This window comes from Staurois parvus, unplaced genomic scaffold (assembly GCF_062004578.1).
Source record: "Staurois parvus isolate SC_StPar_1 unplaced genomic scaffold, SC_StPar_1.0 ptg000137l, whole genome shotgun sequence".
NCBI classification, from domain to species: Eukaryota; Metazoa; Chordata; class Amphibia; order Anura; family Ranidae; genus Staurois; species Staurois parvus.
In genome coordinates this window covers 17,241,173-17,260,550 of record NW_028317933.1, presented here as the reverse complement: position 1 = coordinate 17,260,550, position 19,378 = coordinate 17,241,173, and the positions used below count along the sequence as shown (strand labels likewise).

The 19,378-nt window shown below is 42.5% G+C and overlaps 1 protein-coding gene across 2 annotated transcripts in view; it reads left to right on the top strand.

Moving 5' to 3' along the window:
- Nucleotides 1-18,715, top strand: part of ZNF335 (zinc finger protein 335) — a 143,855-nt gene extending 125,140 nt beyond the window's left edge. For both annotated transcript variants that reach the window (XM_089673432.1, XM_089673433.1), the window contains exons 22-28: nt 1,511-1,590; nt 1,670-1,740; nt 3,889-3,966; nt 5,165-5,248; nt 12,789-12,854; nt 13,042-13,123; nt 13,201-18,715. In XM_089673432.1, coding sequence (XP_089529558.1) covers nt 1,511-1,590; nt 1,670-1,740; nt 3,889-3,966; nt 5,165-5,248; nt 12,789-12,854; nt 13,042-13,123; nt 13,201-13,301 — 562 coding nt within the window. In that variant the 3' untranslated portion in view covers nt 13,302-18,715. The remainder of the gene's footprint in view (nt 1-1,510; nt 1,591-1,669; nt 1,741-3,888; nt 3,967-5,164; nt 5,249-12,788; nt 12,855-13,041; nt 13,124-13,200) is intronic.
- The last annotated feature ends 663 nt before the right edge of the window (nt 18,716-19,378 follow it).

Here is a 19,378-nt window from a genome sequence, read left to right as displayed (position 1 = left end):
TTTGAGCACAGAAATATGGACATAATCAGACCGCTAGGGAGGTTAATTAGCCTCTTGAGTCTCAGGCGCCATTTTTAAACTGCACCTAAATTCAGGGGTTTACGCCTTGTCCTTGCCACTATGCAGGCTGGAACTGCTGTCAGTGACAACCGACATCCATCACTAGGCTCAGAAGCTGAAACAATTGGCTCCCAGGCTTCAGAACTTGCTATACAGTGTGTAGTGTTGTCACGGCACTTTCTCTTAGTACATAGGATGGCGCAAAGCTGTTGCAACTCTGTCCAATGTCTCCTTGCAAGATAAGATCACTGTTATAGTGATCTGTTGTTGGCTGATTGCAGCCAGCAGTAGAACACTATTAGACGTGATATGTTGCTGCACAGCTACATGGGAGCTCTAGATCAGAATCAGATATGTAAACATAAAACATCAAGCAATTACCCCTCAAGGATGATTACAGGTATCAGTCAGCTGGCAGTGAACAAGTAACATGATTATAAGGCAGATCAAATATTTATAAAACCCTACCAGGGGGACCAAAAACATCAATCAGCCAGCAATGAACCTGTAGCATGTACTATAAGGCAAATCAGATAAACATAAAACACTTACCCCACAAGTGTCAGCCAGCCAGAGTTGGACAGTATGTATATATATATATATATATCTTCCTTACAGGTTTACTATTTCTGTATGTTTAAACTGGTGATGCATGGGGGTGAGTTTTGGTTTTGGAGGTCCTTTAGGGGCCATTAAGGAGCACCGTGTATTATGTTTCGAAAAAAATGACATGTACTGTACAACGTTGGAGTAAGCTACAAACGCTAAAAGACATATTGTGCAGAACCGTGACATCTCTGAAATGAAAAATCTCTCTGAGACTCAGGGAATTAAGGAGGAAAACGAATTATCGGCTTCTGACTGCTGCAAGTGACTCTTACAGTGATCACATCATTGCTCCTGATTAGAAGCCTTGACCAACAGCTTGGTCAGTGTGTTGGGAACGTATATTATTATTATACAGGATTTATATAGCGCCAACAGTTTGCTCAGTACTTTACAATATAACGGGAGACAATACAGCAACAATACAGTTCAATACAAGAGGGTTAGGAGGGCCCTGCTCCTTGGAGCTTACAATCTAAAAGATATAGTGAGCACAGTCTTCACACACAATCTCATGTTGCCATGAATTCATATGTGCGGCGGCTGGGCATTAAAGTCCATCTTTCTTGCCGCCACATATGTACATTATGGGGTCAGCAAGAAGTTAATTTAACAATGTCTCTATGACTAATTTTTTTTTTTCAATTGACCGTGGGTCTGAGAACTAGGAACACAAACAGTTGCAAATTCTCACTGCAAGCAGCATTTTATCTTTAGACTCCTAAAGTTGTATTATGTTCACAGCAGGGTTAGGATAGACTGTAAATATGGAGATTTGTAATAACTTTGCATGGCTTCCAGTTACACATTTCCATTAAAAGTCTTTCATTTGTCTTCCTCTCAGGTTTTCTAGAAAGGGTCACTTAAAATTCCACATACAGAGGCTGCACACGGGAGCCAGCTTGGAGCAGCCCGAAAAAGCAGGTAAGCAGTATATAAAGTACATATGTGTGGATAGATGTACAGGAAAACAGAATGAGACTTATTGTAAGTGTCCTTGCAGAGCATACATCTACCTCGGTCGTAGATGAAGAGCACATATTCCTAACCCAGGAGGAAACCATGAGCAGTCAGGTAAGCATAGAAATAATGTTTACTATTTTCTGTGTGTGTTTGTCTAAATCCTATTTGAGAAACAAGTGAAGAAAGTAATGTTTCAACTGGGCATTTATACTGGCATTCATACTTGTTATTTTGAGAGAATGTCTTTGTTAATTGAACTTACTGTCAGTCAAAACAGTTCAAGTTCACAAATGATCTTTTCCTTAACCACTTCCTGTCCATCCCATGTATATAAACGGCCAACCGCCCCTGCACTGCTCCTGTCCGGCCGTTTATATACATGGGACATCCTCCCCACTTCCCTGCTTGTGTGCGCTCCCTGGAAGCTTGCAGCACCGTGATCCGGTGCCCGCTGTGTCTGATCTTTGTACAGGACCTCTGTGTGAGGTCCCGATCATGTGATCACTTATTAGCCAACCAGTGATCACATGAAGAGTAGTAAGCAAGATGTCACTTCTGACATCATTGCTTACTACGTGTGAAATCTGTGAATGATCACAGGGATCACATGGTACAAGGCTATTCACAACAGCCTTGTACCATTTGACAAGCTGTGACCAATCACAGCTCTCACAGTATTTCTCAATGGCTGCAAGAATGCAGCCAGAGAGAAGGAGAAATTATTGCTTTTACAGCCTTTATGGGTGTAAACGCAATCAGTGTAAAAAAAAAAAAAATCTTCATCACCTCCCTAGTAGAGTGACACTGTACTGCTAGGGTGACAGTATGTAAAAAAAAAAACCCCAAAAACATAAATAATAATATAAAAAAAAAATAGAAATGTAAAAACATTTTTTAAAAAAATATATAATTTTTGGCTATAAACTAATTTGGGTTTTTTTTATTTACTAAAAATATAGCTGAATACCTTTTTGGCCAAGATGTATGAAGAAAGATTATTTAATTGAAAAATTTTATAAGAAAAACACTTTTTTTTCAAAATGTTTGGACTTTTTCATTTATATAAAAAGTAAAAATCCCAGTGATGAATAAATACCACAAAAATAAAGTTTTATCTGTCTCAAAAAATGCTAAAAAATTCATATGGGTACAGTGTTGCATGACCGCGCAACTGTCTTTCAAAGTGTGATTGCACAGAAAGCTGAAAATTGGCCTGGACGGGAAGGGGGTGAAAGTGTCCAAACTTGAAGTAGTTAAAGGACAATTCCAGAGAGAGGGTCACATTTTTATTGCCTCAGGGTTTGTAGAAAAGAGAATGCCAAGATGTTATTGGGCAGGATGTGCACATAAAATGGCTAACATGCTTTGGAGGTTCCAACACTGCTAAACCAGCGACTGGAGTAGGCTGTATAATCCATTCAGGAGTCCAGTCCTCTGTCTGGACTTTCTTCAGTTGAAAATTTTGAAGCCCTGATGAAGGGGGCCCCTTGGAATTCCAGAAACATGTTGGATGTGCACACTTTGACCATTACATGTTATCTGGACTGCAAAAAATGGCTTGGTGCTCTCATTATAGCCCCTGAACACTAAAGGGCTGCAAATTGAAAGCATCTATACCGCAGTCCAGCCCTCCAACATCTCATTTCTCTATCAGGTTTTTTTGCCAGCTTTGTCCACTATTGGGGAAATGTAATCGAATTTATGGTCAGGATTTTCATTAAAACAAGTAAGGTTTTGAACATCCAACAATGGTATTATTGCTGTTTATGCCTTCTTCTGGTCATAACCATATCCCCCATTTCTTGCATAGGTGTCATAGGGATAGAAATTGAGAGAAAATCACAAAGAGTAAAAAAACTACAAAAGACAAACAGGAAGGAGCAAATGCCTAGTGCGTTACCACCATAAAATTTTATTAGTTCCAAAATACAAATGAATACTTACAAATATGATAGGAACCAAGCGTATCCAAATGTCAGTTCCAGCCGTGAGGAGACGGTGTCTGGCCAGTGGGAAGTCTAACGTTTTTCGGGGGATTTACCCCCTTCTTCAGAGCTCTGAGAGAGGAGTTCACCCTTCCCTACTCTATCCAAAGCTAAGAAAAACAATTTTGGCTGGAGTTAGGCTTTCATTTCTCATGGCTATCTCTTAAACCACATGTTCTTTTATAAATAGTGTTTTAACCAATCATGTCCTAGGCCAAAGCTGTATCACTCTATGTACATCCTTACACCAATTTCTGGATCTTCTTCCTTCTAGGAAGACACAGCTTATATTCAGGAAATTACAACTGCCGATGGACAGACTCTTCAGCAGTTGGTCACAGCAGACAGCCAGGTATTGTCCTGATTCCAGTTTATGCATTACCCATTACCAGTTATTTATATGCAACAGAAGTAATGTGAAATATCTAGTATGGTGCTCTACAAAATGGCATTTTCTAAAATAAAAGCTAGCTGAGAGGTGTACTTCTATTTCCTCACATTCAGTCCCAGTGGAATTTGTTTGAGGAAGCTGCTTTAGTTTTTTTTTTTCTTCCATGCATTCTTCCTTTATTCTTAGAGTTAGAATTTTGAAAACTTTTTCATGTAGTAGAAGGTATTAGGGTTCAAATTAAACTTATTTTACGGTTCAAGTGGAGTTATAGTGTTACTAAACCCAGGACCCTGCATTCACTATATCTGCTCTCTCACAGTACACACTACATGGGAATTAATTTTTAGTAAATATAAACTGTTAAATACCTTTTCTCATCAGCAGTTAAAGAAGTCTTGGGACTTCTATCAGTGTTCAGCAGAGCAATGGTTGAAGCTTCTAGGAGGAGTTTTCATTCTGCTCTAGGAGGATGCAGAAATCCTGACCTCTGTCTGGACAGTGCTGATTGGCCATGTGCTGATCACATGCACTCTCCCAAGAAAAAAGAGGAAACCGCTCTAGCAATACACACCATACTGAGCATGTGCAGTATTTTTCCACATGATATGTCTTATGAGGAGATAAGAGGGGGACACTGGGAGAAGGGGAGGATCAAGAAGTTAGGATCAAATCGCCTTTTTACACAATGCAGAGAATGAACCCCTTAGGTTCCACAGTGAGTATAGGAAGCATGCTTTACTACATATACATACTGATTTTACTGTTGTGGGTTTAGTAACACTTTAGGTGTTGGAGTAAGGATAAGAGTTAATTTAAAAGGTTAGGTCAATTTCCAGGACCTAAGTGGAGGGAGAGTAAACTGTTAGGGTCTGATAAAGGAATATATTATAGGCCAGGGACATGGGGCAACCCCTATTTTAACCTTATTATCGGTGTTGAAAGTTGTACCCCTACAGTACCTGCATGGGATTGGGGTTCTTGGCAGTCAAAATGGCTTGCATTGGGAAAAAGGATTTCTTCTTTTCTTTGACTGAATTCTATATCTCGCACAATCTTGTATTAAAACCCTTACTCTGTGAAATATCTTTCAGCTCATGTATTATGTAGTGTGAGTAAAGACTTTGGAGCTCTCCAATAACTACCACTTTCTCTCCCCTAGGTGCAGTATATTATATCACAGGAAGGTGTTCCTCATCTGATTCCCCAGGAGTATGTTGTGCTCCCAGAAGGCCACCATATTCAGGTAACTATAACGTTTTTATTCTGCTTAACTTTTGCCTGTCCTGGTCCCCATTTCCGCTCATCAACATACTAATTACATTATTAATGAAATACTTTTCATTACATGCCCTTGTTTTAGACACAGTGAAGTAATCACAAGGTCTCTGCACTTCTCTGTGCAATGCAGGCAGATCATGGCTGGAGGGAGAGGCTGCCAGGGTGCTGTACATAGCTTTCTGTAACCATGACAGCACCGTGCACGCTGTACTGCTGCTAAGAGCCCTCAACCCTGATGTAAGCAGTGGGCTGGCTCTTTGAAAAAGTTATGCGGTTATCAAAATGCCTTGATAGGTGGAGGAGTGGGTGTTCATAGGCAGGTTTTATTTGCACGCAGATCACCCCAAAAATGATAATCTGAGCCTTCATGATTGAACGAATTGAAGTCCAATGATTGAAAGAGGTGGGATGAGGACAGTCAGGCTGGTGAGGAAAGGGCTAGATGGTGTTGGGATGCAGAGGTAAGCAGCTGTGGAAGAAGGCTAAACTCTGCACTCAGTATGTAGCGCACCCCCGAACTCTGCACTCTGTATGTAGAGCACCCCTGAACTCTGCACTGTGTATGTAGAGCACCTCTGAACTCTGCACTGTATATGTAGAGCACCCCTGAACTCTGCACTGTATATGTAGAGCACCCCTGAACTCTGCACTGTATATGTAGCGCACCCCCGAACTCTGCACTCTGTATGTAGAGCACCCCTGAACTCTGCACTGTGTATGTAGAGCACCCCTGAACTCTGCACTGTGTATGTAGAGCACCCCTGAACTCTGCACTGTTTATGTAGTGCACCCCTGAACTCTGCACTGTTTATGTAGTGCACCCCTGAACTCTGCACTGTGTATGTAGAGCACCCCTGAACTCTGCACTGTATATGTAGAGCACCCCTGAACTCTGCACTGTTTATGTAGTGCACCCCTGAACTCTGCACTGTTTATGTAGTGCACCCCTGAACTCTGCACTGTCTATGTAGTGCACCCCTGAACTCTGCACTGTGTATGCAGCGCACCCCCGAACTCTGCACTCTGTATGTAGAGCACCCCTGAACTCTGCACTGTGTATGTAGAGCACCCCTGAACTCTGCACTCTGTATGTAGAGCACCCCTGAACTCTGCATTTTGTAAGTAATACACTCCTAGTATTTAATGCTCTTTTAAGACCATCCTGCTAGTGAAATGTGACCACACCCACTATTTGATGTGGTTTGCAGGGTGTGTGTGGGTGGGGGGGGGGGGTTGTGGGGTTGTGGTTGAACCTCTTTCCTGAGAAAAAAGCCCTGACTCTAATATATTGTACACAGCAATGTATGGACTACATTACATCCCAATTATACAGCTAGGTCCATATATATTTGGATGCAGGCACAATTTTAATACTTTTTGGCTCTGTATGATGATGTCCTCCCAGAACGCGCCCTCCTCCCGCGTGCCCCCGCGGATCTCTGTGATCGCTGTGTCCTACGGACACAGCTGCTCACATGATGTCGTAAAAGGCCAATCACAGCGGCCTTTTACAATGTGATTAGCCGTGTCCAGTGACACAGCAGATCACCGGTAATGCAGTTGCCGGTTATCGGCTGCACTTTTCTCATGCTGTCACAGCATGAGGAAAGTACTGCCGATAACCGGCAATTGTCAGAGGACGGATTGGCACCTATCATCAGTGCCCTGATGATCAGTGCCCAGCAGTGCCGCCCACCTGTGCCCAGCAGTGCCACCTACCTGTGCCCAGTCAGTGCTCAGCAGTGCCGCCAGTCAGTGCCTATCAGTGCCCATCATTGTTGCATATCAGTGCCACCTATCAGTGCTGCCTATCAATGCCCATCAGCGCTGCCTATCAGTGCAGCCTCATCAACGCACGTCAGTGAAGGAGAAAAATTTCCTGTTTGCAAAATTATATAATAGAAACAAAGAAAAACATTTTTGCTCTTTTTTTGTTTATAGCGCAAAAGATAAAACCCGCAGCGGCGAGCAAATACCACCAAAAGATAGCTCTATTTGTACCCATATGACATTTTGATAATTTTTTCACATAGTGTTGCATGACCGTGCAATTGTCATTCAAAGTGCGACCGCGCTGAAAGCTGAAAATTGGCCTGGGCACAAAGGGGGTATAAGTGCCCGGTAGGCAAGTGGTTAAAGTGGAACTTTATGGCAAATATTAAAGATCGGCAAACAGGCAGGATCTATAATGCAGGAGAGACATGCTTTGTCTCTTCTGCATTACAGTTACTTATTTGCCTGTCCACCCCAGTACAGCGAGCTGCGCACACACAGCTCATTGTACAAATTCAACAATGCACAGGATTGATGTCATCTCGGCCTGGCCAATGAAAGAGGCTGTCGATCGATACCCAGAAGCCAGCCGCCTGAAAATGTAAAAATACTGCGACATTCCGCACATCTGACCATCACGGGGCACGTTGAAAAAATTGTTTTCTATGCTTCCTAGCGGTGACCTTCGCTCATCCGGTGCAGATAAATGGAGATCATCCCATTCAATGTGAAGGAGCTCTCACAGTTCATGTTCATTCTAAAGCAGCCCCAGCCTCAGTAAGAAAGCCTGTTCCCTACCAGCAGCTGGACATTGAGACCCTCTGCTCTCGGTGGGGAAGCACTGGTCTAATTGTAGAGGTACAACTTGCCCCTTGCTGAGTCAGAGTCCAATCAGAAGGGTGCATGAACTATGCTGGCTACAAAGCTGATAGGTCTGACTCAGTACGGGGTGTGTCGGACTTCTGCGGTGAGATCACTGCTTCCCCACAGAAAGCAAGAGTCCCGCACTGCAGTTGCTGGCAGGGGGGTTTCTGCTTGGGCTGTGGCTGCTTTAGAGTGAGAACAAACTATCAGAATGCACTTTTTTTTTTGAAGCACCAGGAATGTATTTAGCTCATTTAAACTGAACAGCTGATATATACAATTGTGGTAGACATGATGGTATATTGCAGTAGAAATGGGCCCACCTATGGCATGGCAATATGTGTTTTAATATGGTTTTAATTATTTTAAATGAATTAAATAAAGCTGCTTATATAGAATTTACCATTGTCAGATAATGTTGACGTTTACATAAACTACTGATAGTGGTATAGGACCTGTTTGGCGGTAATACACATTTTTGGTTGGGCGTAGAAAATGATATTCTATCTGCACCACTATCTTTCTTTCTACTACATGCATGATATATTTGGGCTACTCCATACTATTCTGCTTCATCTCAGTTATGTGTGGACTACTCCATATATGTGTAGTAAACCTTGGTACATAAAGACTATTCCATTATTTTCTGCTGAACCTCAGAAATGTATTTATTACTCTCCCTGTTCAACTAGATTCAACATAGCCCTGTATCACCTTTAGGGGCTCACTCACACTTGACTTCTTCCCAAACATCCCTATAGCATTAGACAGGCGTTTGGGGAGCGTTTTTGAGGCGTTGCATAGGCATTTTCCAAGCGTTAAAGTCACACCACAAAATGCTGTAATGAAGTTAGTATTAACACCTCACAAACGCCCCGCAAACGCCTGCCAGTCATTTGAGGAGCGTCACCATAGACTTGAATTGGAGATGTTGGAAGACTTCAACTCCTCCTGACTGGACATGAAGCGTCAATTTTGCCGCGACACTAACGCTGCAGTGTGAACAGCACTGTGTGCTGCCAAGCGTATAATTTAGTTATTATAGTGTTTAATTGTAGTTAAAAACGCCCCTCAAATGCCTGAAAAACGTTTGCTTACACAGCTAGTGTGAACTTAGCCTTACAGTTTGACCATTATTTAACCATTTGCCTGCCGGGCACTTATACCCCCTTCTTGCCCAGGCCAATTTTCAGCTTTCAGCGCTGTCGCACTTTGAAGGACAATTGCACGGTCATGCAACACTGTACCCATATGAAATTTTTATAATGTTTTTTACACAAATAGAGCTTTCTTTTGGTGGCATTTAATCACCATTGGGTGTGCGCTATAAACAAAAAAAGAGCAGTAAATTGGAAAAAAAACGTTTTTCTTTATTTCTACTATAACATTTTGCAAACAGGTAATTTTTCTCCTTCACTGATGTGCACTGATGAGGCGGCACGGATAGGTGGCACGGATAGGCGGCACTGATAGACAGCAGTGCTAGGGGGCACTGATGAGCTGGCCCTGATGAGGCAGCACTGATGATGCTGCACTGATATGCAACACGGATGGGCACTGATAGGTAGCACTGACTGACGGCACTGATGGGGGGCACTGGTGGGTGGAACTGCTGGGCACAGGTGGGTGGCACTACTAGGCACTGATGGGCACAGGTGGGTGGCACTGATGGGCACTGGTGGACGGCACTGCTGGACACAGGTGGGCAGCACAGGTGGGTAGCACTGCTGGTCACTGATCATCAGTGCCCTGATGATCGGTGCCGATCAGTCCTCTGACAATTGCCAGTTATCGGCAGTACTTTCACAGCGTGAGGAAAGTGCAGCCGATAACTGGCAACTGCATTTACCGGTGATCTGCTGTGTCATTGGACACAGCTGATCACATGGTAAAAGGCCGCTGTTATTGGCCTTTTACCACATCACGTGATCAGCTCTGTCCTCAGGACGCCGCGTTCATGGAGATTGCCAGGTGCGTGCCCCCCGGGGGTGCACGGAATGACGCATTCTGGGGGGACAACATATGACACCCTCCCAGAACTGGACAACCACTCTGTAACCGTCATACAGCTATAGCGCGGTTGGCAAGTGGTTAAATATATGATGCAGCGCACTCAGGTTTATGTCTTTTTTTATGCTGCTTATTTCTCACCATGGTGTTCTTTATAATCGTAATCACTAGACCACGTCATTTCCATGCCCATAATCTGTATTATCACACCACTTTTTTCTCCTGCATATCCAGCACTGTCTGTACAGTTGTGTTCAAACGTTTGCATACCCTTGGAGAATTGGTAATATACATTATGTATCATTTTTAAAGAAAACATAACTGAGCAGACAAAACTCATTTCTTTTATTTCTAATGGGATTCATATTCAACTGTAGGTTATAACAGAATGGTACACACCTAAAACAAAACATGGCAACAAGCAAACAAATGAAATGCCCCCTGTTCAAAAGTCTGCATCCCCTTAGTTCTTAGTACTGTGTATTGTCCCCTTCAGCATCAATGACAGTGTGCAGTCTTTTGTAATAGTTGGTTATCAGGCCCCGAATTCTTGCAGGTGGTATAGCTGCAGAATGCCTTCAAAGTCATTGAAAATCTTTGGTCATCTGGTCATCTTGTATGAACCTCATAATTTGAGATCTCCCCATAGTGGCTTGATGATAATAAGGTCAGGAGACTGTGATGGCCACTCCAGAACCTTCACCTTCACCTTTTTCTGCTGTAACACTGGAGGGTCAACTTGGCCTTGTGCTTAGGGTCAATGTCGTGCTGAAATGTCCAAGTGCAATCCATGAGCAGCTTTCGTGCAGAAGAATGCAAATTGTCTGCCGGTATTTTCTGATAACATGCTGCATTCATCTTGCCATCAATTTTCACAAGATTCCTATGCCTTTAGAGCTCACACACCCCCACAACATCAGTGAGCCACCACCATGCTTCACAGTGGGGATGGTATTCTTCTCACTTTTGACCCCTCTGCAAACATAGCACTTATGGTTGGGACCATAAAGTTCTATTTTGGTCTCATCACTCCAGATTACAGTGTGCTAGAAGCTGTGAGGTGTGTCAAGTAAGGTGTTGTCGAGCATTTTGTAACCAGGCTTTTTTGTGGCATTGGCGCAGTAAAGGCTTCTTTCTGGTAGCTTGACCATGCAGCTCATTTTCAGATATAGTCGTATTGTGCTTCTTGAAATAACCACACCATCTCTTTCCAGAGCAGCCTGTATTTCTCCTGGGGTTACCTGTAGATTTTTCTTTGTATCCCGAACAATTCTCCTAGCAGTTGTGGCTGCAATTTTTCTTGGTCTACTTGACCTTGGCTTGGTATCAAAAGATCCCTGAATTTTCTACTTCTTAATAAGTGATAGAACAGTACTGACTGGCATATTCAGGGGTTTGGATATCTTTTTTTATCCTTTTCCATCTTCGTAAAGTTCCATTACCTTGTCATGCAGGTCTTTTGACAGTTCTTTTCTGCTCCTCATGGCTCAGTATTTATCCTTCTCAGTGCATCCATGTGAAAGAAAACAAACTCATTGACTATTTATACACAGACAATAATTGCAATTTAAAAAGCCACAGAGGTGGGAAATTAACCTTTAATTGCCATTTTAACCTAGGTGTGTCACCTTGTGTGTCTGTACCAAGGCCAAACATTCCAGGGTATGTAAACTGTTGATCATGGCCATTTAGGTGACTTCTTTTATCATTATGACTTAAAAAGGAGCCAGACAACAATGTGATAAATAAAGGGCTTCATTTGAACACTACCCTTAAAGAACATTTTTTGGCATGATCAGTCATATTTTCAATACCAATGCAAATTTCACGATTTCTGCCAGGGTATGCAAACTTTTGAGCAAAACTGTGTTATCCTTTGGGCGGCATTCACACTTTTGTGTTGCGATACCCTGTGGCATTGCACAATGTGTGCATTGGTGGGGCAGCACAGTGGCTAAATGGTTAGCACTTCCGCCTGGCAGTACAAGGGTCACTGGTTCAAATCCCAGCCATGGCACCTCCTTCCTGGAGTTTGCATGTTCTCCCTGTGCCTGCGTGGGTTTCCTCCGGGTTCCTCCCACACTCCAAAGACATGCTGGTAGGTTAATTGGATCCTGTCTAAATTGACCCTTGTATATGAATGTGAGTTAGGGACCTTAGATTGTATGCCCCTTGAGGGTTAGGGACTGATGTGAATGTACAATATATATATATATATATATGTGTGAAGAGGTGCGTAAATTGACGGCGCTATATAAGTACCTGAAATAAATAATTGGTGTGCCATTCATTCTGAGTGCCATCCTGAAAGCACCTTGGCAATGCATCTACCTTGTGGTGCCCTGCTTTGTTAAAAATGGTGCAAACGTGTTTTGTACATTCTGTTGTGTTGGCAGTCCATTCATTTGAATGGGCTGCCTTCATGCAAAGCACCAGAACTCAATGATGTGAATAGGCCCTTCGACGTTTTGCCAAAACACTAAGGTATAGTTACATAGTTAGTATGGCTGAAAAAGACAAAAGTCCATCCAGTTCAACCATTAAAAAAAAAAAAGTTATAATCCTATACCCACAGTTGACCCAGAGGAAGGCAAAAAAAAAACCCAGCAAAGCACGATCCAATTTGCTCCTGCTGGGAAAAAAAACTTCCTTCCTGATCCCCCGAGAGGCAATCGTATATTCCCTGGATCAACTTTACCTATAAATGTTAGTATCCAGTTATATTCTGTGTATCTAAGAAAGAATCCAGGCCTTTTTTGAAGCAATCCACAGAGCTGGCCAGAACCAACTCCTGAGGGAGTCTATTCCACATTTTCACAGTTCCTTCTATCCATGATCTAGTTTGTTGTGTCTTCCAGGTTCAAGATGGACAGATAACTCACATTCAGTATGAACAAGGAGGATCATTCCTCCAGGACCCTCAGGTGATTGCCATTCCAGTCTATCCTTCTGTAACTGTATCCGTCTTTTAATGATCTTGAACAGTTTTGATTAGCAACACAACCAGTGAACTCCCCAATGAAACGTTTGGTTATAAAACAAGTCACTGGTGGTGAAAAGACTTGTATTATCAAAGTACTAATTAAAGTTTTTTTTTTTTTCTCTCTACAGATTCACTTTGTGCCCATGTCACCTTCACAGCAGCTTCTTACACAAGAGCAGCTTGAAGCCGCAGCACGCTCCGCCGTTACAGGTCGGTGTCACGTGTGATATTATTTGATGTTAAATATATGATGTGTGACAAGTCTAACTGGTGTCTCTTTCTCCTAGCTGTGGCAGATGCAGCAATGGCTCAGACTGTTTACACGGCAGAAGCAGACTCGGCTCTTCAGCAGGAAATACAGTATGATGTGATCACTTTGGGGGAATAAATTTGCTCAGGACCTACTTTTTTTTTCTTGTGTCATCTCTCTTTGCTTCCTACACCGACTGATTATAATATATGTTATCCTTAGCCTATTGTCCTGAATAGATTCTGCTATTCTGTACAATATATATGGCATTCGTTTCATGTCTGCCGTGTGTCTCAGCAGGTCCCGGCTAGTTGCTCTGGAAACTGCTTGCATTGCCTTCTCTGATCAGGCTATCTATGTCCTAACAATTTCTAAAGTGTTTATTGGGTTTTTTTCCCTCTCTGTAAGTACAAGGACTCTGATCTGATGTTGATTTATAACTAATGACAAATGACTTTAGATGACAGCTCTGCAAGTCCCATTCCCCTTTTTCTGGTGCAGGAACTTGTGTCTGATCCGTCATTCGACTCCCTCTTCTCTTATCAGATCAGAGGGATTAGGGCAGATTTTGGTATTTAATCCCTTGAGGACATGGATAATCATAAAATCGGGTAATCCTCTTCCTCTTTTTTTCCTTGTTCTGTGGCATCTGGCTTTACATTAGCCACCTTTGCCTTCTTCCACCCTCCTGGGTACTGTATATGACCGGAGATGGCAGAATCAGCTCTGCTTTTGAAATAGTCTGAAAATCTCTTTTCTTCCTGATGTTCCAGTTTTGTTTCTATGTGACCTTTGTTTATGCCGGGGGGAGTGTGAGAGGAGTCCTGCTCCCCGTTCCCTTTGCAGTTGGGTAGGTTTTGATTGTCTCCTGTGTCTCTATCGATTTGTCAGATGCTGTCCTCTGATTTTTCCTTGAAGCTCTTTGATTTTATTTGGGAAGGCAAAGGTGCACCAAAATGAGAAGCGTCTTTCTGCACCTGATCCCTCATCAAGGTCAGCTGGTTTCTGTTTAAAGCATCCAGCTCTTCATCATCAGCATCTTAAAGTGCCTGAGTCAGGACCGCACTGCCGAAGCCTCTCTGCTCAGCCAGAAGGGAGAAGTTTGTTAGTGTGCTGACTACGAGCCAAGAGGTTTGTCATCTAACAACTTGTGAAAGGTCTGGAACATCCTGAGCCCTTCACAATGACAGGACGTGAGCGAGTACCGAGAAACTGTTTGATCTGCACATTTTTGTGGCTGTTTTGGCCCATACATGCCCCTCTGGCACAGAACAAGAGATGTTAAGGCCGTGAAAAAAAAATGTTTTATAAAAAAAATCATAATTTCCCCCAGAAGAGATGGGAAAATACTTACTCGGTCCCTAAAGCTTATCTCCAGGCCAGCATCTAAATACACAAACAGAATGCATATATGGGAGCTGTTTTACTTGCCAAAGGACTTGTACTTCTGCCCACCCTCCCCTAAGATTTACACAGCTCAGCACAGCCCTTCCTGGCAGGGCTGGAGACCTGATTTTTCAATGCTGTCATTAAATAACTCTTACAGGTCTTGCCACTCCCCCAACCTGTGATTGGATAGTGAAAGGAGAAGCAGCAGACTGATTAGGTCATCCCTCTGTCACTCTGCTTACGCTTATCAGCACGATCCTTATGAGTGTACTGCAGAAGAATTGATTGGCTCCTTGTGCTGTCCCTCTTCCAGCCTGAGCTCTTTCTGTACTGGTGCTGCAAAAAGCAGAAACCAAATCCAAATCAGGTACTTCTGTTGGTTTAATTAACCAAAAAAATACATTTATTATGTAATATTTCAATTAAGGTAATTTGCCTTTTTTTCTGCCTGTCTGGAGTTTAGCTTTAGGGCTTGTTTAGACTTTCGGTTGGGGGCAAAAATATGTGCCACCTTAAGCTGCAAAGCCAGCAGATTGGGATGGTCACATGGCACAGCTGCATCGCTTTGCTTCACGCCTGCAGCATAAAATATCCCCCTATTCAATTGAATGGGACTGTGCCACAACCACGCGGAGTTGCATGCAGATGAGAAATGGTGGTGCGGCATTTACGCCATACCACCTGCTTAACAGCCTATCAAACGCCTTTGAAAAGCAATTCAATCGTGGATCCCTTTTCAGAGGCACAGCACTCTTGCTGTTCATCTAAACTTAGCCATACGCAGGCAACCTACGTTTTTGTTTAAAACAAGCATCTTTGATGCCTCTAGGATTTGACTTTTTCCAAATTCAGAACTAGTGAAAAAAATTCAAAATGTTGTCATTGCTGTTTCAGAAACAACATTTTCTGAGTATGTTGGATCTTATGTGAACTTACACACTCAGATTTCTGATCAATTCCTTTCTATTTCAATGTAATAGATTTTACAGTCATGTTGTCACATCAGGCTACCTTTACCTGGGCAGCATTTGGGATTTGCAGCAATCTTTTTGCTCTACATTGTACCCAGATTTAATATTTGGTGTAGGGTCTTGGCTCCTTATCTAAAACTCATCTCCAGCTGATCTCTAGACAAATAGCTATATGCACCATTTAAATACACGCATGTGAACTGTTATACCTGCCAAAATATTTGCAATCCTGCCAGCAAGCCACCAGCACGTAACCCAAGCATCCCTGGCAGACAGCATGGGCAAGAGGGTGACCATACTTTTCTCCATTGCAGCTAAGCAATTGAGGTTGGTCTCCTACCCACAGCCTGCTGACTGGTCAGTGTTGGAGCATAGTCACATTCATGAGGCTATCACTTTGTTCTCTCCTCCTGTCAGCAAGCTCTCTGTGTTATTGTCAGTATGCATTGTGCATTGAGGTAGAGTCTGACTGTTTCACACAAACACTTCCTTTTCCAGTTTGAGTCCTAATGTGCCAAAAGCTGATATAAGGATTTTGTTTTTTTTATGGTGCTTATACAAGATTATATATAAGTAAACCCAAGACCAAAAACATTATATAGTGTAGCTTACAAGTCTTTACCAGGCTGCATTTGTTCTCTTCTGTCTTGTTTCTTTAATTTTTATTTGGTGATGCTGTCAGCAGGGGCAGACTGACATTTAATGGGGCCCTTTTTTAGACCATGTCCTGTGCAAAGTGGGAAGGTCTGGTTCATTATAATCACCTGGTGCGCTCTCAGTGTTCTGATAAGAAAACAATGCAGTGTCTCTACCAGGGGCGGACTGACAACTCATGGGGCCCTTGGGCAATAGGGGATCATGGGGCCCCTGTGTCCTTGCCCAAACTCAAAAAAGTACCAGGGGCATCTCATGGGGCCCCCTACTGACCCCGGGCCCTCGGGCAGTGCCTGAGTTTCCAAATGGTCATTCCGCCCCTGGCTGTCAGTAACACACATACTGTCCAAACCTTACACAACGCACTGTATATACATAACAGGATTACATGGCGTTCTGTTTATCTGTCCAGCTTTAAATCTAAGCTGCAGGCAGATCTAATTTAAAGGATACATTCACCTTGAATGGTAAAATAGTACATGTTGCACTCATATTCAGGGTGAAACATGTACAATGTTACAAAAAGACCAGCCCCCCGCTCCCTCCCGATCCCCCGTTGTGACAGCTAGTGGGGGATCCTCTCCCTCCACTAGCTGTCACAATTTTTTTAAAAATGTGGCCGAAAGGGGCTCTGCCCACTTGGCTGGGTCACTCATTCATCATATTCTGTGAATGGGAAAACTACAAGTTTCGACCGCTTTTGCGGCTGTCAGCTGGTAGTTCTCAATGAACTACCACGGCGCTGTGGAGCATCCTGGTAGTTCATTGATTCTTCCTGTCAGAGTGTATTTGCTTGCCTATAGGAGGTATGAGCAGACAGACACACTGACAGGTCTGCAGGAGTCCTGCATTGCACCAGCGATCAGTAGAATGCTTTCCAGGCTTCCAAACAAAAAAATAGCAAAAAGCTAATTTTTTACCTGCAAAAAAATGTGTATTTATTATTTTTTGTTAAAAGTTTAACATTTTAACACAGTTAGGTGTTTAATATGTAATGTATTTTTAAGTACCCTGTAAATGAGCACCTAGATTGGAAGAGGGAGGGGTAACACTGAGAGCCAATCAACACAACAAAAAACTACACATATCCACAATAAATGCAAAACTGAGAGCCAATTAGTTTTACCAAAGAGCTCATGAGCTGGTAAATAATATTTTTGATTGGAGAAGAGAGCAGAATAACAGTCATGACTGCCCATTTACAGGGAGAGGAGGTGACCAGGCTGTATAGGTAAACTACAGTGAAGTCAGGTCACCAAGCTGGCTCTGCTGTCTGTCAAGGCTATGTACTGGCTGAACAAAAATACAAATAAAAAGTTCCAATACATGTATTTCAGTTGTGTATTTAGCTATTTGCCTGGAGTTCAGCTTAAAATGTAAGTTAAATGGAACTCCAGCTTAACTGTAAAGTGGAACTGCACTGCATCTGAGCACCACAAACCAAAAATGCAAATTGATTAATTGTTAATATTCAAAGCAAACTCCCCCATCATGCATGTCTCCATACTTTATTTGGCTGAGAAATCATTTTAAAAAACACCCCCTGGCTTTTCTGGCAGTAGCCATCTTGAGTAAGGGCAGATAATTCATGTAGCAGTTACTTCCTGGAATCCATCTGCCCTTAGCTCAGGCATTGGCTGAGCTGAGAACCCTCCCCTCCTGAAGACAACCAAGATGTATGACATCATTTGCCTAGGCATGGAAACCAGGAAATGGGAAAAAAAGTTTAAAACAAGTAAATATGACATACTTTCCTATCCATTTACTAATGCTAGCAGCGTAAGGATTAAAAAGTCAATGTTTAGTAAGAGAGTGAAATTCTTCTTTAAGTACTCTTAAAATATTGCCCCCTTCCCCCCTCTCTTAACACCTATGCTTACTATGCTGTGTAAGACAGATGCATATACTCCGGTCTGGTCACATGAACTCCCCTGTGTCAGCCAGAGGCAGCTGCAGGGGAGAGGAGAGAGCGCTCCGACAATGGCAGCCGCACTGGCTGACACGGGGCCAGCCGGATCACGTGATCAGACCAGAGCAGCCTGAAAATGGGTAAGTGTATACAACTTTCTTACACAAGTTAGTATGCATAGGTGTTAGGAGGGGGAGGGGACACTTTTAAGAGTAGTTGGGGTTAAGCTGGAATTCCACTTTATGGTAAATTGATGTCATTAGAAGTATAGGAGATATCAACAAATACTGTTCTAAAGCGTCATGTTAATGTGTTTCTGGATTGTTTGACAGAGCATGGGCAATCTTCAGCAACCATAACCTATCTTATCCATATATATATGTATATAGATATGTATAGTATGTGGATATAGTAATATAACTAAACTGAGTCTATATTTATACACTGACATTGTATTGCGTTGTTTACATATGTATATGCAGAAATTGTATATATATATTTGTGGACTGTATAATAAAAAGGAAAAACTTTTGCAGCCTAAAGAAGAAAAAAGTGTAAAGTAAAATGCTGAAGTTGGATATATTTATGTTCTGTATTTTTACAATAAAAAAATGTTCATTTGTTTACAAGGAATATCTGTGATTGACTTGTGTAAAGAGCGACCCTCATTTTTCCTGGGTTGATCTACAAGGCTACATTCCCACTTAAGGCTCTGTTCACATCGAGGCGTTTGTATTGCAGGCAGAATCGCCAAGATCCCAAAATGCCCTGCAAAAGTGACAGATCGCACCACACTTGTTCAAGTGCGATTCATTTTTAAAGGCGCTTAAAACACGGTGCAATTCTGCCACAATTGTTGTGCGATGAATCGGGGCAAACTCATTGAGATCAGGAGATTCTTTTCAGGTGGCAATCTTTGCAACACGTGGTTTGTGTGATTTGCCACGCAAGAATCACACCGTGTTTTAGGTGCCATTAAAAATGAATGGCACCTGAACAAGCGTGGTGCAGTTTGTCAGTTTTATAGATCATTTTTGTATTTCAATGTTTTTGTTAATTTATTATTATATAATATATATGTTTTATCATGGAATATGTATGTTCTCTCATTAATACTGCATGTTGCAATCATTGTCTCAGCTACCTCCAAGGATTTTATAGTCAACCTCCATGGGCTAAGGGGCTAAATAATTAGCACTTTCGCCTGGCAGTACAAGGGTCGTTGGTTCAAATCCCAAGCACGGCACCACCTGCCTGGAGTTTGCATGCTCTCTCTGTGCCTGCGTGGGTTT